This window comes from Schistocerca cancellata, chromosome 1 (genome assembly GCF_023864275.1).
Source record: "Schistocerca cancellata isolate TAMUIC-IGC-003103 chromosome 1, iqSchCanc2.1, whole genome shotgun sequence".
Lineage (NCBI taxonomy): Eukaryota > Metazoa > Arthropoda > Insecta > Orthoptera > Acrididae > Schistocerca > Schistocerca cancellata.
This window is the reverse complement of record NC_064626.1, coordinates 137,611,548-137,634,177: the sequence shown is the minus strand read 5'-3', so window position 1 is coordinate 137,634,177 and position 22,630 is coordinate 137,611,548. Positions and strand designations below refer to the sequence as shown.

At 43.2% G+C, this 22,630-nt stretch overlaps 1 protein-coding gene across 1 annotated transcript in view; it reads right to left on the bottom strand.

Moving 5' to 3' along the window:
• Positions 1–22,630, bottom strand: part of LOC126100931 (translation initiation factor IF-2-like) — an 80,800-nt gene that overhangs the window by 37,170 nt on the left and 21,000 nt on the right. The window contains exon 3 of the mRNA XM_049911937.1: positions 1,489–1,630. Within this exon, the coding sequence (XP_049767894.1) occupies positions 1,489–1,630 (142 nt within the window). The remainder of the gene's footprint in view (positions 1–1,488; positions 1,631–22,630) is intronic.

The window sequence follows — 22,630 nt, the reverse complement described above, 5'->3', positions numbered from 1 at the left end:
ATCGGATTTGTTTGGAACACTTCATGCCGACTTCCATGTTTTTCCATTTCTGCCAACGCCAGCGACCCAGCAATTGTAGTGTCAAAATTGCGTGTTGAAGTTAAACGTTTGCAGTTTCTGTTGGTAGCGCCGTGTCCTGATTACGTCAGCATTTTCCCCCACACGTTTTCGCCTACCTGCAACGACCAGTCTTGTAATTTAGATTTTTGTTCATCATTTTCAAAAATGGTTCAAATGGCTCTAAATACTATGGGACTTAACATCTTAAGTCATCAGTCCCCTAGACTTAGAACTACTTAGCCCTAACTAACCTAAGGCCATCACACACATCCATGCCCGAGGCAGGATTCGAAGCTGCGACCGTAGCAGCAGTGAGGCTCCGGACTGAAGCACCTAGAACCGCTCGACCACAGCGGTCGGCTTCATTTTCAGCAACGGTTTTTGAAGAATGCCGACGTGAAGAAATAGCACGCTAGTTGAGTTAAAAATTGTTTTTTTTGACGCAACTGGCGTGCTATTTCTTCACATCGGAAATCTTGTTGTCCCATTCACGCCGCCAATCGCCGCCGCCCCCTCTCCACCCCCCCCCCCCAATTGCAATCTGACTGCTTCTTCTTTGTGCCACCTGTACTTGCTCCACACAGTCAAAGAGAAAGACTGGAGGTGATGAGAGCTCAAGAAGTAGTAAGACTCTTTCACACAGTGAAAGTAAAATTATGTTCTGCTGCAATTTCAAAAAACAGTTACAAATACTAACCAAAAATAGCGAAAAAAATATAATGTAAAATGAAAATACCGGCACTCGACTTAGCCGATTCGAAATCGATACATTGATATATCGAGGAGAAATTAATCTCCGCGATATATCTGCAAGTTTTAGAATATCGATCTATCGATGTTATATCAACAGCCCTAGTTCCTATCTCATTCCACATTACATCACGCATTTTTGCTCAACAAATGTGAAATAGGAAAGTAAAGTTTTAGCTCCAAGAGCCAGGAATGTTACAACATGGATTTACTGGCCAGAAGTTTAGTGAGATACCCTGTCGCAGCCAACATGGCTTTATACCATGAAACACCAAGATGCGGCATCTGCCTCTATTGTTCGTGTTGGAAGTTGTAGATACTTTACGATAAAACGCCTGGCATGTCACTGTAATGACTCGACTCTTTTATGCGTATCGTGTAGTCATCATGTGACAGAGTTATATAAGCACTGTACAATGCAGCTACCATTGACCGGGCTTATGGCTCTGAGGATGGCAATACATACTGCCGAAACTAGTAATACAGTAATTTTGTTTACGTAGCGATCTTGGCAAATAAACTGGTTTTCAAAAGAAAGCTACAATACAAAATTACAGATCGCCTCCTGCACTGATTGATCGCGTCAGGTAACCATAGTTACCTTAGCAACAATGCGCTTCTACTGTTGTCAGTGAGCACCAACACTAGCGGCAGCAGCGGCAGAGTCGTGCTACCTACCTCACGCGTTCCTGCAGTGAGAGCGTCCCTAATGGCTGGCGCCGGTCCTGCCCTTCAGGCGGCGATAAGGGCCTCTTGCGGCCCTGCAGCGCGCCGGCCCCCTCTGGAAGTGGCCCTCGGGGAGCCGTGCCCTGCCCTTGGACTGCCGTAATGAACCGCGTCTGTCGCACATCTCGCACATTCTCATGCCGTGTAGGGCTGACGCAGCATCGCGTCGCAACTGCTTTCACTAAACGCCATCCCTACCATGTATATAAGGGCCCGTTTTCTTAGATGACCCTGCAGTGACACGCTTATATAACCGTTGCGAATCGCTAGGTAATGCTGCGCATTAATATAGAGCTAAGGTTCAGAAGCAGTGCCATGAAGGGTGGTATCGAAGGGTCTTCGAAAATGAGACGGAGTAGAGATTCTTCTTGCTCACTGAACTACTTGGTTTTTGTAGTGGACTGACCCGACAGCCAATCCACTATGACTTGTAGCCGAATAGCACGCGTTAAGCTCACGCAGACTGGCGTGAGGTCTGGAACAATTAAAGGAGTTGAGTCTAATAAATAAAGTACGTAGTTGATGTAATACTTAATAATTGGTGTACATCGGTCTGATGGTTCATGCTTCATTAGATACATAGCAAAGGATAAATGGCGTCTTGCTAGGTCGTAGCAAATGACGTAGCTGAAGGCTATGCTAACTATCGTCTCGGCAAATGAGAGCGTATTTGTCAGTGTAGCATCGCTAGCAAAGTCGGCTGTACAACTGGGCGAGTGCTAGGAAGTGTCTCTAGACCTGCCGTGTGGCGGCGCTCGGTCTGCAATCACTGACAGTGGCGACACGCGGGTCCGTCGTATACTAGCGGACCGCGGCCGATTTAAAGGCTGCCACCTAGCAAGTGCGGTGTCTGGCGGTGACACCACAGTTTTAGTAGATGGATTCTACAGGCACTTGTTACGTCACTTTTATTCAAATAATCTGTTTACACGACATGTAGCCCATCTAGCTTCTCACTAGTATATACCAATTACTTCTTCAGAAGAGGTGCAATCCCTTTTCCGTCGAAGATATTCCACAATGTCTCAGGGCCGTGAAACTTTATTACACGCGTATTGTAGAAAGGCGGAAAGCGGAACTGTTTCTGTTCTCTTCAAAGTCTAACCTTCAATACTGTCTCTATCGCGTACGAAACGTTTCTTTTACAGGGCGATTAGAGTACAACCTTTAAAGGTTACGTGCACTGTTCTTTAGTACCGTCCCCTCTCGGTGACTGGTCGAATTTTTATGGCGGGAGTCAGTGTCGACTGTGGTACTGTGTGACAGTCCTTGTGCCACTAGTATCAGAGAAATTACCTGATTGGAGGGCAGGCATTTCCGGCTTTACTCGGGGTGATCCTACCTAAAATTCACTATGTTTGACAGTCCTACTGCTTCCTTTCTTGATGATGATGTTTGGTTTGTGGGGCGCTCAACTGCGTGGTTATCAGCGCCCGTACAATTACCCAGTCTTTACTCAGTCCAATTTCGCCACTTTCCTGGATGAGGATGAAATGATGAGGACAACACAAACACCCAGTCATCTCGAGGCAGGTGAAAATACCTGACCCCACCGGGAATCGAACCCGGGACCCCGTGCTCGGGAAGCGAGAACGCTACCGCGAGACCACGAGCGGCGGACACTTCCTTTCTTCTTATAGACTCCAGTGTAATCTCACTTAGCTGCACAGTAAAGTTGGGGTGACGACTTGTGAACCCGAGGAATACGTCTTTGATCAAAATAATCTCATTTGTCGCTTATCGATCATTACAAGCCTTACGCGAAAGGATGTTGCCACAGACACGCGTTATTTTTCAGACTGAATTTTTGACGTTATATAGAGTCGGACACAACAGCATGTATGTACCCATACATAACCCGTCCCGGGTTCGATTCCCGGCGGGGTCAGGGATTTTCACCTGCATCGAGATGACTGGGTGTTTGTGTTGTCCTCATCATTTCATTATCATTCATGAAGGTAACGAGATTGGACTAGGCAAAGATTGGGAATTTGTACGGGCGCTGATAACCGCGCCCCACTAACCAAACATCATTATCATACATAACCCATAATTAAAAAACCACACTTCGATCTACTGAAGATTAGTAACAATCGAAACTGGAAGCAATAATGAAGGTTTTAATGTTTCCGTAGGATATAACGATAGTAAATAACGGTGGTAATCATTTTCGGCAAATACATTAAATCCTAATCATCCCATTCGTGCTATAAACACAAAAGCTTATATAACATACGCAGCGATACTGGCGCACGTTTCTGATGAACAGGAGCTCTCCGACAAAGGGAGACAAGTTGAAGCTGTGGAGGAGCCAATTTAAACTCTGGAGTCTCCTGTGCGTCTTGGAAAGTTACAGCCTCCTTATCGCTGTCTTAAAACGCCGTATAACAAGTGGTACTAAACCGTGCCTGCTTCGTCGAAGCGCAGGAGGCGACTTACAACGAAGTGTGTTCCCTCGCACTCTGGTGTTCTCTTTTTCACCAAAGCATCTCGTAACTGCGTCGTCGTTCTAGGCGTTAGATCCTGTCCCGTTCCGGAGAGGAATAATGGGGCAATGGAAAGAGCATCCGTAAAGAGCTACAGAGGACATTATGCTACCCAATGCACGCTACATCTGCTGTTGCATTGTGTTTTATACAAAGAAAAGGGAAACGCAAACAAATTTTGCAGATTGATCTCATTTTCTCTTGGGTCATACCACTTTTGCAGATGTAGAGATAACGAAAGACACAGATCTATGATTATAACGCCGTCATCGCTCACATGTCGATAACTCCAGTTTGGTGGAAAAAAGTAAAAGTAAAGACGTAACGCAACGAAGACAAAAATGGTTCAAATGGCTCTGAGCACTATGGGACTCAACATCTTAGGTCATAAGTCCCCTAGAACTTAGAACTACTTAAACCTAACTAACCTAAGGACATCACACACACCCATGCCCGAGGCAGGATTCGAACCTGCGACCGTAGCAGTCCCGCGGTTCCGGACTGCAGCGCCAGAACCGCTAGACCACCGCGGCCGGCCAACGAAGACATATTAGGCCGGTTCCGACTGAGCAGCTGCTGCGTACAAGGCAGTACGAGGAACGATGCATGATCGTGGGACATGTGATCAGAACGTCGCCAATTCCTCCAGCCGTTTATTGCCAGCAGATGAATCCTGATCATGCCGCTGCTTCTTTATTCAAGTAGCCCCTCTTTTGGCCTCACAGGGGTTGAGCGGACGCCGCAACAGACCTTCTACCTCAGAACTAAAACCAGAAAAGATACTGGGAGTCGAACCCAGATGCTTCGACAACAAAGGCAACTGATGGTAACCAGTTTTAAAAATTGTTGTTTTAGGCCTCTATTCACCACTATAGACCGTCCTTGCACTCGTCAGATTACGCCTTCATTGGCCGCCTTCCTTCAGCTATACTCGTATTTTCCTTAAGGGGGGTAGGACGTCAAACGGGCCGACTTGGAGAAGGAGAGGCACCACAGGACATTTTAATATGCACTGTCTATACTTTTACAAATCAATTCATAAAACTTTGTCAGCATGACCAGGAAGGATTCAGAATTCACACTCATAGCAGTGGAAGTTCGAAAACATAACGCAGTAATTTTTTTTACATCTGAAATTTCATCATTTCTTTCACTTACTAATGGCAGCATTTGTTGCTATAGGTACACTTTTATTCATAAGTAAGAGAGATTCTTCGATGAATTTTGCACAGCATATAAACCATACTTAAAGGTGTATGACACTCTAGAATTTTCCAAATCTCTTAAAAACTGTGGTAAAAATAGAGGTAATTAACTATAAAATTTGTGTTTTTCCTAAATATGAAGTTTAAAATATAACAGCTCATTCGTTTTCTCATAAATTAAATCAATTCTAGAGTTTCATACACCTGTAAGTATGGTATTATACTGTGCAAAATTCATCGAAGAATCTCTCTAACTTACGAAGAAAAGTGGACCTATAGCAACAAATGCAGCCATTAGTAAGTGAAAAAATAATGAAATTTCGCACGTAAAAAAGAAAATTATTTTGTTATGTTTTCGAACTTCCACTGCAATGTGTGTGAATCCTGAATCCTTCCTGGTGATGCTGACAAAGTTTTATGAACTTATTTGTAGAAGTATAGATACTGGAAATTAAAATGTCGTGTGATGCCTCTCCTGCTCCAAGTCGGCCCGTTTGATATCCTACCCCCCTTAATGAAGTAAATTCTTCGTCCTTAATGAACTAAAAACGTCTATTTCCTCTTACAACCACAACTTTCTTCTCAAGCAAATGTTGTTATTTAATTTCTTTAATCTTTGAAGATTTAAAAACGTAGTATATTCTTACTGCATTTGATATTGTGGAGATGAACTATACTTGTACATGAACTCCAAACTTCCTCCTCTGACAAGTGAATTTTTGTGGTTTTTGTGGTGTCACCGCCAGACACCACACTTGCTAGGTGGTAGCTTTTAAATCGGCCGCGGTCCGCTAGTATACGTCGGACCCGCGTGTCGCCACTATCAGTGATTGCAGACCGAGCGCCGCCACACGGCAGGTCTAGAGAGACTTTCTAGCACTCGCCCCAGTTGTACAGCCGACTTGCTAGCGAAGCTACATTGACAAATACGCTCTCATTTGCCGAGACGATAGTTAGCATAGCCTTCAGCTACGTTATTTGCTACGACCTAGGAAGGCGCCATTTATTCTTTGCTATGTATCTGATGAAGCATGAACCATCTGACCGATGTACACCAATTATGGAATAAAGTTAAGTATTACTTCAACTACGTACTTTATTTGCTACTATAATTTCCGTTAACTGTTCCAGACCTCACGCCAGTCTGCGTGAGCTTGCACGCGTGCATTTCGGCCTCCGCTAGTAACACGGTGTTGGCTCTTCTGCCAACACTACAGTTTGCTTTCTAAATTTTCCTTATATTTATTAGAACTGTATGAATAGACCAAAATTGATTCAAGTACTGTTTGAATTCACCAATCGGCTACAGAGACAGTCAGTAGAACAAAGTGTGTCCAATAATATCCAATAATTCAAGGCACATACTTGACTAGAAGAAGGGATCGCTTATTAAGACATATTCTGAGGCATCAAGCGATCACCAATTTAGTAATGGAGGGCAGCGTGGAGAGTAAAAATCGTAGAGGGAGACCGAGAGATGAATACACTAAGCAGATTCAGAAGGATGTAGGTTGCAGTAGGTACTGGGAGATGAAGAAGCTTGCACAGGATAGAGTAGCATGGAAAGCTGCATCAAACCAGTCTCTGGACTGAAGACCACAACAACAACAACAACAACTTACTTTCGTGCAGAGCCTGTTGATGTGGCTGATCAGAAGTCCAGCGTCCACTGTTCTGCGAGTACACGTAACACCCTGAAAAATGCTGCCTCCTAAAACTGAAAAAAGAACATTTCAGGGTCAAACTTTCCATCACGCACACACTGCAACAGGCAGTTGCAATATCGACTGCAGCAACAATATCGGAATTGTTGTGCACATATTTGTGAGCAGGTACTGCTGAAACATCAGTCTCAAGTGCGAAATAGCACAACGATTTCTAGCAACTTCTTTCCAACCCCCCTCGTAACTTGCCTCTTATTATTCTCCGTTAAAGCACTTTGTTTACTATTATTATTATTATTATTATTATTATTATTATTAACATCTTGCTGTATCCCAGCCACGTTCTGCCAAGCCTGTCCATACTCCGCATCCCCCTTGCGTACTCCACGATTGTCAACTGTTTCGCTGAGATGGTCTTCCCTAGAACAGCAAGGTCTGCCGTGTTTCCGTTTGAGGGGTGCCTCCCACTGAAAACGTTTCTTTGGTCGCAGATGATCTGACACTCTCAACGAATTTCCATATTAATTTAATAATTTTCTCTCAGTCCTGTATATCTCTCTCTCTCATTTTGTTCCCATTCTAGCGCTTATTTCATTACCAGCTTTTCTTTCGATTCTTAACATTCTGGCGTTCATTCGTAAATTATCCGTTACCACAGCTGTCAGTCTTCTTTTCAGGCCAACATCAAAATCCATAGTTTCAGTCTATAGCATAGACCAGATTTCACCATTGGCCTACTCACTCGTTTCTTATTTATGTTGGAAAACCAACCTATTAAAATTTTTGCTCTGTTGTACTCTGTGATTTACTTCTGTAGGAACTACTTGACGTTTCTCAGCGCATGTCCCTACATATTTAAATTTTCCTACCTGTCTCATAACTGCTCCGTACTTCAAATGTAGTGTTACTATTCAGTAACAGATATTCAGTTTTTCTTACGCTCCTCTCCAGTCCCCATGTGTCATGTTCCTGATATTAACGACATATCGCAAACTCAAGATCGTAATCATCTTATGCCATAATGGCTTGTTCATGAGCGAAAGTTAATGAAAACACCTACGTATCGCCGGCCGGTGTGGCCGAGCGGTTCTAGCCGCTTGAGTCTTGAACCGCGCGACCGCTACGGTCGCAGGTTCGATTCCTGCCTCGGGCATGGATGTGTGTGTGATATCCTTGGGTTAGTTAGTTTTAAGTAGTTCTGAGTTCTAGGGGACTGGTGACCTCAGATGTAAAGTCCCATAGTGCTCAGAGCCATTTGAACCATTTTTAAACCTACGTATGATTAACGACGCTTCCCGTTCTTCCACACTTGTTCCTCCATCTCCAGACAGCCACTTCCTCGTAGAGCAGACTATCTTATCGAAGTTACTTGCAGTAATGGTCGAGAGGGTTTGCGTGTTTCGTTGAAGATGAGGGCGATGCCGGAGGCATCATCGTAGCTACCAGTGGGGCCCAGGGGCACCCAAGACGCACAGGCCTCAGCTAAGTGAATGTCTCACTAGGCGCAGTGAAGCCAACCCTCCTAGCAGAGCAAATCCAGGTGACAGATCCTGTCGACTATGGGATCATTTGAGACGGAGTACAAGACCTTTCAAAGGATACATCCTCGCATTTGCCTTGCCCGATTAGGGTAATAGCTACAAACTTCTGTTTCTATGTAAATACCGTTGTGGAAAACTTCGTACACAACAGTAAGCTGTGGTGGGCTACAGTAGGGAAGCTGGACAAGCGGAGAAATCATTACCGAACACGTAAATACAGTAAACAGAAGTTTTACTCAACTTCTAGCTTTCTCCAAGCATTGAGAAGAAACTTTGCAAACGAACAAACAACAATAGAGTGCAGCTATTATAAGAAGTGTCGTGCAGTGTGAAGCTCCTACTACTAATGCGTGAGCAAAGTGTCGAAGGTTGACTAAGACCGAAGACTGTCGAAAACTGCTACTGAGACTTGGCGTGTAGCTGCCGCCGGCCGTCGTAAACCGCGGCGGCAGCAGGGGGGCGCTCGGAGTCGGCGCCGTTCAAGGTGTGGCGCGGCGGGCGTGCATCATTGGTTTCGCCAGGTCCCCGCGTGACCGCTATCGGCGTGTGTCCGAGATGTGTATTTCCACTGCTAACTCTGAGACGCCAGTACGGGGATGGTATCGATCTATTATACCACAAATCCAATATGCAATTTAAGGGGCTCCGGAACGCCCTATACTTGCAATGTTAAAATAACGCTTATAAATTACATCTTTCCTCACAAAGTATTTGAGGTAGGAAGTTGAACTTTTTACAGATTATTTATTGGAATATGGGCTACAACTTAACACAGGGATTTTACAAAATTTTAGTTCAGTTATTACAGATGATTTTTTTTCAATTGTAATGAAAATTCACAACATTTTTTTGCAATTTTTTATTTATATATTCAAAAATATACAGTTTTTTGGAAAAAGGCTGTGTTAAATTATGCAGAAGGTACTGTGTAACATTTACTGAAAGTTTGAAACAAATATGTTTGGAAGATCCTTAGAAAACATGTAATTAGTATGAGAAAATAAAAGTTTTGGGAATCGAGCGACAAAGATTGGATTAACTTTTTAGTGCATTCCAGGTCCATAGGATGGATTATCTTCATCCTCTGCAAACTCCTCCTCCAGCTTCCTCTTGTTCCTCCTCCTGTTTACTCTTGCTTGTATTTCTAGACTCTTTACAGCCCTGTCTGCAGCTGTACTTGAGAGGTTAGGTTCACTCACTTGGTTATCGTCTTTATTGTTTACAGTAATAACACATACCTTTGGCTTTCCAACATTTCTCCTTTTCTTAAAAGCCTTCAGAGGATTTCTAATAACTTTACTTTTACTCATTATTATACTTCAACAAAACAGAGACTCAAGAAACAGAATTAATTACGAATATTTTCGAGATAACGACAGAGTAAATAAACATGAAACAATCGACAATCACGCCAGCGATATATATTGAACCATCACAGGTTAGCCACAACACATACTTTATCTCACATCACTAAAATGTACCTGATGAACACGGATGTTAATAATAACACCATTTGACAGCAGTTTAACAGCGCCACAGTGGGTCACGCCCATGTAGAACACATTTCAAAAAAAATTTAAAAATAGTCGTAGTCTTCGGAATTGAATAAATTATATATTTATTAAAAGGTAATAGTCTGCAGATTCATAAAACGCAAAAAAGTAAAAATTGAACTTTTCATGATTTTGAGCCTTTCCGGAGCCCCTTAAAGAAGTTTGGAATGTGTCTTGGATGGTTTTGCAGCTTGCGATGCTCCCCAAAAATATAGGATGTAAAGTCATCTATAGGATGTAAAGTCATCTGTGGTCTATGACAAAGTGCACAAAATCCCGTTATCCAAGTGTAGCTGTTGTGTTTTGCACTTTCGATAATGGTTCCAGGTGGGATAGAGTCCTTCACTGTTATGGTAGTCGCAATGGTTCTGCTCATAAAGGCTGGATTTTTTTTTTTTTTCTGCTCCAATTCAAGTTTCGTATTTTGTCTCCGCAAAGAAGTAAGCGCCCCACAAACGCAACTACCTAGCAATAACGACAATGAGGGGTGGCTTGCAGCTTAATTTTATTGAGTCCTTCCACAGTAGGGATGGTCCCGCTGACGCCGTCGTACAAAGTATGGCATAAGCGTCTGAGTTATGCAAGGGCGACTCACGACCCGCCCTCACAGCTTCACTTCCTCCACTGCCACTTCTCCTACCTTCCAAGCTGCACAGGAGTTCATACCTTGCGGAACTAGCATACCTGGAAGAGAGAATAATTCGGAAAAACGCCTCATCTGCAGACTAAAGAACTGTTTTCAGAATAATTTTTTTTCTGCAGCTGATATGGTTCGAATCCCGGTCCGGTAAACAGTTTTAACCTGTCAGAAAAAGTTTAATACTTGATTATGATTCTTTCATTAAATGTCTGTCCCGCACCTACTTTTGGTATAAGTAGTTTTATGTAAAACAATAAACTGGTAGCCAAGGTCGCAGGAATTCTTTTTATTCCATGATCACCGGTTTCAGCGAAACTAAAGCCGCCATCATCGGATCTAGGGAGGAGGCCTGCGTGTTATAGGCAACTATTAATATCACCATTGTTTGCCTTGATGTTGTAACCTGTATGTGTCCTAAGGTATGTAACTAAGTTTATGTATATACATGTTATAAAAGTGGAATCCAAGTCCACTTTTATAGTGTCCCTAGATCCGATGATGGCGGGTTTAGTTTCGCCGAAACCGGTAATCATGGAATAAAAAGAATTCCTGCGATCTTGGCTACCAGTTTATTGTTTTACAGGCATCTAGATGGCTCCCACATGAGCACAATGTACTCCCTACAAAGCAGTTTTATAACATGATCTGTTTCCTGTGGTCTAACTTCAAGGCAGGTAGCCGAATACTTACCTCGAATACAGGGTGTTTCAAAAATGTCCGGTATATTTGAAACGGCAATAAAAACTAAACGAGCAGCGATAGAAATACACCGTTTGTTGCAATATTCTTGGGACAACAGTACATTTTCGGGCGGACAAACTTTCGAAATTACAGTAGTTACAATTTTCAACAACAGATGTCGCTGCAAGTGATGTGAAAGATATAGAAGACAACGCAGTCTGCGGGTGTGCCATTCTGTACGTCGTCTTTCTGCTGTAAGCGTGTGCTGTTCACAACGTGCAAGTGTGCTGTGGACAACATGGTTTATTCCTTAGAACAGAGGATTTTTCTGGTGTTGGAATTCCACCGCCTAGAACACAGTGTTGTTGCAACAAGACGAAGTTTTCAACGGAGGTTTAATGTAACCAAAGGACCGAAAAGCGATACAATAAAGGATCTGTTTGAAAAATTTCAACGGACTGGGAACGTGACGGATGAACGTGATGGAAAGGTAGGGCGACCGCATACGGCAACCACAGTGGGCAACGCGCAGCTAGTGCAGCAGGTGATCCAACAGCGGCCTCGGGTTTCCGTTCGCCGTGTTGCAGCTGCGGTCCAAATGACGCCAACGTCCACGTATCGTCTCATGCGCCAGAGTTTACACCTCTATCCATACAAAATTCAAACGCGGCAACCCCTCAGCGCCGCTACCATTGCTGCACGAGAGACATTCGCTAACGATATAGTGCACAGGATTGATGACGGCGATATGCATGTGGGCAGCATTTGGTTTACTGACGAAGCTTATTTTTACCTGGACGGCTTCGTCAATAAACAGAACTGGCGCATATGGGGAACCGAAAAGCCCCATGTTGCAGTCCCATCGTCCCTGCATCCTCAAAAAGTACTGGTCTGGGCCGCCATTTCTTCCAAAGGAATCATAGGCCCATTTTTCAGATCCGAAACGATTACTGCATCACGCTATCTGGACATTCTTCGTGAATTTGTGGCGGTACAAACTGCCTTAGACGACACTGCGAACACCTCGTGGTTTATGCAAGATGGTGCCCGGCCACATCGCACGGCCGACGTCTTTAATTTCCTGAATGAATATTTCGATGATCGTGTGATTGCTTTGGGCTATCCTAAACATACAGGAGGCGGCGTGGATTGGCCTCCCTATTCGCCAGACATGAACGCCTGTGACTTCTTTCTGTGGGGACACTTGAAAGACCAGGTGTACCGCCAGAATCCAGAAACAATTGAACAGCTGAAGCAGTACATCTCATCTGCATGTGAAGCCATTCCGCCAGACACGTTGTCAAAGGTTTCGGGTAATTTCATTCAGAGACTACGCCATATTATTGCTACGCATGGTGGATATGTGGAAAATATCGTACTATAGAGTTTCCCAGACCGCAGCGCCATCTGTTGTTGAAAATTGTAACTACTGTAATTTCGAAAGTTTGTCCGCCTGAAAATGTACTGTTGTCCCAAGCATATTGCAACAAACGGTGTATTTCTATCGCTGCTCGTTTAGTTTTTATTACCGTTTCAAATATACCGGTCACTTTTGAAACACCCTGTATATTCCCAGTAGTGTTTATCACGCCATCCCAAAGCCATGCCACTGGAGACCGCCTTCCACTCGACAGGGCGAGCTGCGCGAAGGAGACAGCAAACAGTCCGGCGTGCGTGTCGGCCCACGTGAGACACGTGCGAAGCGACAGGTGCAGAGCTAGCTGGGGCGTGTCCCGTTCTCCACCTCGACAGCTCAGGAATGGGCCATCCGCCGCCCGCATTTGGTTTGCCCTAACGCAGCCGGGTTCGCCCACGAGTGTTTCGCGCTTGTACCCAGATTTAATTTTCCACCCAGTCCGCAACGGAGCACTGCCTCAAGAGTTTCACACATGGAAAACTCTTGATTGAGTACAATGAAGACGTGTTAAATAACACGCATTCCGTTAACTCGCGAGCAACTCTGAAATTCCCGAGTTGGTCTCCGAACGTCCGTAAGGTGCGACGAGTTATCGAAACCTGGATGGAGCAATCGGGGCAGGTGGCTGCCAACTTGCCGACTAGTGCAGTCCGTCCGGGACTGCGCTAGCGAAACTGAAAAGTGTTACACCAAATAAAACGCTGACCGAACGCTATCAGATTGATCTCCTACGCGCGTGAAATATCTCTACAAAAATTTTATCCTTAATGAGAGCTTATATCCAGTACAGGAAAATACCAATCCTGTAGATAAAGAGTTGTCTTATTGCAGCTTCTCAACTAGACATCGTATCATGGAATTCCAAAGGACGCTTACGTGTAACTTATCGCCATATTTCGGACTTCGAGAAAGGTCGAATCATTGGCATAAGGGATTTGGGAACAACATACCGACAGACCTCACAGTCAGATGGATGTAGCGCAGTGGCAGTAGAACGACGGGTGGCTGCATGGCAAGAAGAGTAAGCACAGGTTCTGCACCACAGGAGATCATAGGCAGAGACTTCCAAGCTTGAATAGAGGTTCAAATGGCTCTGGGCACTATGGGACTTAACATCAGTCCCCTAGACGTAGAACTACTCAAACCTAACTAACCGAAGAACATCACACACATCCATGCTGGAGATAGGATTCGAACCTGCGACCGTAGCAGCAGCGCCGTTCTGGACTGAAGCGCCTAGAACCGCTCGGCCACATCGGCCGGCCTTTAATAGAGCCAGAAGAAGTGCGATACTATGTGGAATTCTGTATTGCTCAGCAATGAGCCTCGTTTCCGTTTATGGCGTTCATATCAACCACGTGTCCGCTTACGACTTGTTGAAAATTCACACGAAGCAGCGTTTCTGTGTCTCTATCTCTTACAATGATATCACACGTAGCGTTGATACTTCGTTACTACTGATAATATTCTAAAAGTTTTTTTGTCGACTATGTACAGCTGTTTGTACACCACTACTTATTTATACACAGGGAGAATCACTTAAAACTTCAATCGCATATATTGCAAAAATGGAAAGTGCTATTTATGTACCGTTTTCACAGAATGCATTGGCAGTCGTATTGTTAACAAATACGTAGCTTACATAAATACTTAGAAAGTGTATTTTTTGTGCAAACATACACTTTTTTAAATCAAAAAATGACTATTGACTTTAAAAAGCTAATTCTGACCAGCATCGAGACAACTGATCATCACAGATCGTGTCCAAAATGACCAGGAGCAGCGGCAATAAACGCTTCCAGTCTGGTATGGAACGACTATTGCACACGTGCTAGCATTTCAGCGGAGACGTCCGAGCGGACTGCAGTATTGCGTCGTTGAATATCATCGGGTGCAGTTGGTATGTCCTTGTAGATAGCGTGTCCCGACAAGAAAAAAGTCTACAGGCGTCAAATCTGGGGAACGGACCGGGCAAGGTAAAGGTCCTCTGCGTCCAATCCAACGATTTGGTATCAATTTGTTAAGACATGCACTAGCACTTCGAGCAGTATGGGCTGGACAGCCATCACGTTGGTACCACAGGTTCCTCCTAGTCGGGGAGGAACGCCTTCTATCTTCGGTGGAAGATGGTCTGTTAGGAATCAATAATACATGCGCACGTTCAGTTTTCTGCCTATGAAAAACGGCCCTATGAGCTGATGTTTCGCTATCCCACATCACGTTTACACTCAATTGACCCTGAAGTTCCACCTGCTAAAGCCAACGGTGATTGTCAACAGAGCAACAGTGCGTGTTTCGGTTGTTTATCTGGCCATGATTGGTAAATGTGGCTTCATCACTACACAAGATACTTGATACATTTGAAGTATCCTAATTCCCAGGTAAATAAATTAACACGATTCTCATAATCGCTCCATGCAGCTCCTGATGAAGAGATATATGACAGGAATGGAACGTATGTCGATCGTGAACGTGTAGGTCACTAGCCTCAGGCTACTTCCTCGTACGATGCACAGGAACTAACGTACGGATCAACTGCAACAGCAGCAAGAACATTAATTTCGCCCTCCTCTGTCGTCATTTGTTTCCTTCTGTTACGTCGTGTAGATGTTACACTACCACTTTCGCGTAACTGGTTCAAGAGGTTGATAAACAATTGTCGAGATAGTTGACGTCTATCGGGATATCTTGCCGCATACACCGTACAAGAACTAACTGCATTCTTCCTACACTCTCCATACACCACGAGCATGTAAGCTTTTTCTGCAGCGGTAAATTTCATCGTCCGCTCACGACCTACTGCTTGGACGCTCAAACACTAACTGACTAGCAAGCCAACATGCACTCAAGGAACAAACAAGCACGCTATAAGCGAACATAACAACATGATACCCAGCAATTGTGAAGGTTGAATAGCACAAACAAGTGTCGCCGTGGAAACTTTTCAAAACTGTATATCTCGTAAACGACTCGCACTAGACTCCTGTAACTAACACCACTGTCATTCCAGTTCATCCAACTTTTAGTCTGTTAATATCAAGAGACATTTTTCCATTAAACAAAGAGTATTTTTTTGCAAAATAGTGCCACGTTGTAGAAAGAGCTATGCGGATTGTTGCAGATAGTGGCACAAATAGATTACTAAAAGAGGATCTTTGTGTGTAAGGTATCTAGATTTCTCATATATGCATAAGTTCTTTGAAGTACTCGTACCCGATCTAAGGCGCTGCAGTCATGGACGGTGCGGCTGGTCCCGGCGGAGGTTCGAGTCCTCCCTCGGGCATGGGTGTGTGTGTTTGTCCTTAGGATAATTTAGGTTAAGTAGTGTGTAAGCTTAGGGACTGATGACCTTAGCAGTTAAGTCCCATAAGATTTCACACACATTTGAACATTTTGTGCTCGTATCAACAGATGTCAGCCCTCATGTTACCAACTTACTGCTCATTCTGTTTACTCATAGGGAAGCCAACTTTGTGCCCGTTTCGAAATCATGACCTGTTATATGTGGTTCTGTACACATTTCATGGCTCGCAAAATTTAGAAATAAATTTTTGTAATCGGGGAAAAACTTTAGGCCTACTCTGTACATCTGTAACTTCTAGCGAAAATTTTTAATGAGCTGGTCTTAGTAAAAACACGGTATTTCCTTTCGAGCTTAGCTTGACTATGGTGATCCCACTCTCCAAAGCTCATGGAGGCTGGAGCTGGCGATCAATGATTGTGTACGATACATCTGTAATGTACACATTTTCGACCACACCAGCCTACAAACAATTATCATGGCGACATGCCGATAAATGTAGAGACTATCATACTCTATGTTTGCTCTATCGTCTTCTCAATCACTGTACCCATTGTTATTTGTCTTCAACCCTATACTACTATCTGAATACGGAATAGCACAGCACAAACACTCGTACTCAACAAAGTAAAATTCTCTCTGTGCCATCACGTAGCAGTGCCACGTTTGCTAATCATTTTCTGTATCAGAAACCCGACTTCGAAACAATTTTCGTCAAAATAACAAAGGAATTAAATTCCTTCTGAACTTCAAAGCACAGCTAATGGTCCAGCTTCTCTACATTCTGTGCAGATCATTCTCATCGATCTCCCTCCCTCAGAACTTTTCCCTACCCCTTGCCGGCAGCGTTCTCTCTCTATTTACAGTCTGTTCTCTCCTAACAGCCACTTTTTTTTTTGAGTCATCAGTCTTCTGCCTGGTTTGATGCGGCCCGCCAAGAATTCCTCTCTTCCGCGAACCTCTTAATTTCGGAGCAGCACTTGCAACCTACGTCTTCAGTTATTTGATGGCTGTATTGCAATCTCTGACTTCCTCTACAGTTTTGCCCTCTACAGCTCCCTCTAGTCCCATGGAAGTTATTCCGTGATGACTTAATAGATGACCTATCATCCTGTCTCTTCCCATTGTCAATGTTTTCCGCATATTCCGTTCCTTGCCGGTTCTGAGGAGAACCTCCAAATTCCTTATCAATCCACGTAATTTTCAACATTCGTCTGCAGCACTTCAGTCAAATGCTTCGATTCTCTTCTTTTCCGGTTTTCCCATAGTCAGTGTTTCAGTGCTATACAACGCTTTGCTCCAAACGTAAATTCTCAAAAATTTCTTCCTGATATTAAGGGGCTCCGGAACGCCCTATACTTGCAATGTTAAAATAACGCTTATAAATTACATCTTTCCTCACAAAGTATTTGAGGTAGGAAGTTGAACTTTTTACAGATTATTTATTGGAATATGGGCTACAACTTAACACAGGGATTTTACAAAATTTTAGTTCAGTTACTAAAGATGATTTTTTTTCAATTGTAATGAAAATTCACAACATGTTTTTGCAATTTTTTATTTATATATTCAAAAATATACAGTTTTTTTGGAAAATGGCTGTGTTAAATTATGCAGAAGGTACTGTGTAACATTTACTGAAAGTTTGAAACAAATATGTTTGGAAGATCCTTAGAAAACATGTAATTAGTATGAGAAAATAAAAGTTTTGGGAATCGAGCGACAAAGATTGGATTAACTTTTTAGTGCATTCCAGGTCCATAGGATGGATTATCTTCATCCTCTGCAAACTCCTCCTCCAGCTTCCTCTTGTTCCACCTCCTGTTTACTCTTGCTTGTATTTCTAGACTCTTTACAGCCCTGTCTGCAGCCCGAAGGCGTTCCTTGTCTAAAGCAAGCATCGCTCGTACCATGTTAGAACCTATCTTCATTCCCATATTTCTAAATACCTTGCACCTTGCAATGTTGCCATCATTGAAAGTCGCAACAGCACCATACACACCAAAGTGAAGTGTTTCTATTCCAACAAATACAGTCTTGGGGATTCTCGACCATATAACACTATTTACACTTTCATTGGGGTTTTGAGTTTTTCCGTGAATACACTTTTTCAACAGTTCAGGTGCTGCTAAGTCTCTGAAAATAGGTAGGCCACAACACATACTTTATCTCACATCACTAAAATGTACCTGATGAACACGGACGTTAATAATAACACCATTTGACAGCAGTTTAACAGCGCCACAGTGGGTCACGCCCATGTAGAACACATTTCAAAAAAAATTTAAAAATAGTTGTAGTCTTCGGAATTGAATAAATTATATATCTATTAAAAGGTAATAGTCTGCAGATTCAGAAAACGCAAAAAAGTAAAAATTGAACTTTTCATGATTTTGAGCCTTTCCGGAGCCCCTTAAGGCCTATGTTTGATAATAGTAGACTTTTTCCAGTGCTAGTCTGCTTTTTATGTCCTCCTTGCTCCGTCCGTCATGGATTATTTTGTTGCCTAGGTAGGAGAATTCCTTATCTACTCCGTGCTCACCAATCCCGATGTTAAGTTTCTCGCTGTTGTCATTTCTGATACTTTTCATTACTTTCGTCTTTCTTCGATTTACTCTCCATCCATATTCAGTACTCATCAGACTGTTTATTCCATTTAGTGGATCTTGTAATTCTTGTTCACGTTCACTGAGGACAGCAATGTCATCAGTGAATACTATCACTGATATCCTTTCACAATGAGTTCCACTGTTGAACCCTTCTTTTATTTCCGTCACTGCTTCTTCGATGTATTGATTGAACAGCTCGAGCGTAAGGTTACACCCCTGTTTTACACCCGTTTTAATCCGAACAGTCCGTTCTTGGTATCCCACTCGTATTATTCTCTCCTCGTTCTTGTACGTCTTTCCCTATAACTCACCCCAATTTTTCTCAGAATTTGGAACATCTTGCACCATTTAGCACTGTCGAGCGTTTGTATAATCTTCGTTGATCCATTATGGATCGTGGGACGACGGTTGGCATAAACTTCTTGATGCAATAATTTACCAACAGCCGTTCGATTTTATTTTATGAACTTCTATGTGCTACTAGTTTCGGCATTACATTGATGGCATCTTCAGGCCCCACTCGTCGTAGTCGTAAAATCGCTATACACGGAAGGAGCCATGTAACTGGATCCGTGAATCAATCGTCCTGCAACAGCTCTTGGTGGCCAGGCGACACAGACTCACAGAATCCATCCGTGTGTAGCGATTTTACGACTATGACGAGTGGGGCCTGAAGATGGCAACAATGTAATGCCGAAACTAGTAGCACATAGAAGTTCATAAAATAAAATAAACTTCTACAAATCATATGGCTGCTGGTAAATTATTGCATTAAGAAAAACGTTTGTATAGGTTGATAGATCTTATGAAAGTGTCCTGATTTTTCTTTAGTCTTGCTTACATTATCAACCGTGTCGCCAGATCTGCCTCTCTGATGCATTTACGTTTCCTGAAGCCAGACTGATCGTCATCTAACACAGACACTGTCACCGTCATCTTAATCTTTTCCTTTTCGCTCATCCATTCCGCTTCTGATAATGTTAAACATAGCTTCCATCGTAGGCTACTAATTTAATTTATACTATTCTAAATGGTCTTTACTATTATTATTATTGTCATTTGTTATTATTATTATCATTATTATTGGGAAGGTTTTGTAATGTGTTTGGTATGTGTTGCTCCTGGTCAGATGTAAGACAGGGCCTCATCATCATAAACTAAAGGCTATGCCTTGTCGATTTAGCCACGTCCCTCTCTCCACTGTCGTCCTCTTCAATTCTTCATACGGTTTTATCCCCATATCTTCTTTGATGTTATTAAAATACGTTGCTCTTGGCCTGCCTCTTTGTTTTTTTCCCCTAAAACTTTTCCTTCAAATACATTCTATAGGAACTGGTTGTGTCTCATTATGTGCCCTATCATTTTTGATTTTCTTCTTCCTATTTAATTTAGCAGCGTTCTGTTCTCATTCACTTCCCTTAAGACCTGTTCATTACTTTTTCTATCTACCCAGCTTGTTTTCGTCATTCTTCTCCATATCCACATTTCCATTACTTCCAGTCTCTTTTTCCCTGCCTTTCCCAGAGTCCACGCGTCACATCCGTATGTTCTCGAGACAAACGTTCTGGCAAACTTTTTCCTACTTTCTAGGCTTATACGATTGTCTGATAGTAAATTCCTTTTATTTTTGAAAGCTTGCTTTGCCAACGGTACTCTTCTCTTTATATCTGTGATACTGTCGTCAGTAATTGTGCTCCCCAAATAACAGAAGTTCTCTACCTACTCTAGAACATCATCTTCTAGTTTAATATTAACTTTACCATTTTATTTTGTCTTCCCTACTACCATAGGTTTTGTTTTAGTCTTATTTATTTTTAGAGTAAATTCTCTTAGGATTTTGGAGTAGACAACATTCCATTGGAACTACTGACGGCCTTGGGAGAGCCAGTCCTGACGAAACTCTACCATCTGGTGAGCAAGATGTATGAGACAGGCAAAGTACCCTCAGACTTCAAGAAGAATATAATAATTCCAATCCCAAAGAAAGCGGGTGTTGACAGATGTGAAAATTACCAAACAATCAGTTTAATAAGCCACAGCTGCAAAATACTAACACGAATTCTTTACAGACGAATGGAAAAAATAGTAGAAGCCGACCTCGGGGAAGATCAGTTTGGATTCCGTAGAAATACTGGAACACGTGAGGCAATACTGACCTTACGACTTATCTTAGAAGAAAGATTAAGAAAAGGCAAACCTACGTTTCTAGCATTTGTAGACTTAGAGAAAGCTTTTGACAATGTTGACTGGAATACTCTCTTTCAAATTCTAACGGTGGCAGGGGTAAAATACAGGGAGCGAAAGGCTATTTACAATTTGTACAGAAACCAGATGGCAGTTATAAGAGTCGAGGGACATGAAAGGGAAGCAGTGGTTGGGAAGGGAGTAAGACAGGGTTGTAGCCTCTCCCCGATGTTATTCAATCTGTATATTGAGCAAGCAGTAAAGGAAACAAAAGAAAAATTCGGTGTAGGTATTAAAATCCATGGAGAAGAAATAAAAACTTTGAGGTACGCCGATGACATTGTAATTCTGTCAGAGACAGCAAAGGACTTGGAAGAGCAGTTGAACGGAATGGATGGTATCTTGAAGGGAGGATACAAGATGAACATCAACAAAAGCAAAACGAGGATAATGGAATGTAGTCGAATTAAGTCGGGGGATTCTGAGGGAATTAGATTAGGAAATGAGACACTTAAAGTAGTAAAGGAGTTTTGCTATTTGGGGAGCAAAATAACTGATGATGGTCGAAGTAGAGAGGATGTAAAATGTAGACTGGCAGTGGCAAGGAAAGCGTTTCTGAAGAAGAGAAATTTGTTAACATCGAGTATAGATTTAAGTGTCAGGAAGTCGTTTCTGAATGTATTTGTATGGAGTGTAGCCATGTATGGAAGTGAAACATGGACGGTAAATAGTTTGGACAAGAAGAGAATAGAAGCTTTCGAAATGTGGTGCTACAGAAGAATGCTGAAGATTAGATGGTTAGATCACATAACTAATGAGGAAGTATTGAATAGGATTGGGGAGAAGAGAAGTTTGTGGCACAACTTGACCAGAATAAGGGATCGGTTGGTAGGACATGTTCTGAGGCATCAAGGGATAACCAATTTAGTATTGGAGGGCAGCGTGGAGGGTAAAAATCGTAGGGGGAGACCAAGAGATGAATATACTAAGCAGATTCAGAAGGATGTAGGTTGCAGTAGGTACTGGGAGATGAAGAAGCTTGCACAGGATAGAGTAGCATGGAGAGCTGCATCAAACCAGTCTCGGGACTGAAGACCACAACAACAACAAACTCCCTTTACTGAGTCAGCAAGTACTACTATATCATCTGCAAAACGGAGGGCCTTAAGACCTTAATCTGGTCAGGCTAAATAAGCAATAAGCATACAAGTAAAATCATCCCCATGCTACGCAGGCACATCGGCTGTCAGCAAGAAACTGTCCGCTAGTCTAGGAGCCCCGCGCTGCAAGTAGCGCCCGGTGTGTGCTGTGCGTTGCACTCCCGCCCGCACGCCTCATTGGAAGCACGCGCACGCAGCTCGCACACAGCTGCTGGGCTGCGTCCCTTTTGGAAACCTGCCTCCCTCTCGCCCTGCGGAGGGATTTATGAAGTACATTCCGCGCCGGCGGAATCGATACGTGACGCTGCCTGTCGCGGCCTTAAACACGTAAAAAATGTTTATGCGCCGACCGACAGAGTATTTAGACAACTCTGTTGCGCGGATCGTGGAAGCTGTCTGCCGTATACAGAGCGCCCTGCCGGACCAGTTTCTCCTTTACAGGCTCGTGAAAGCCGCACAGCGGCGCTCGGAGAGTACCTTATGTAACGGCGAACGTGGGCAAGTGACGTGTCCCTGCCGGCAGGATTCATTTGTAGGCGGCGTGATGTCTGTGGTTACTGCCTCGGCCCATACTTCACCGGCCGACTACTGCAATTTTCCCCGCCGGCAAACAGGTCGTCCGCCGCTAACAACGCCAGCAGTATTGCGAGGTG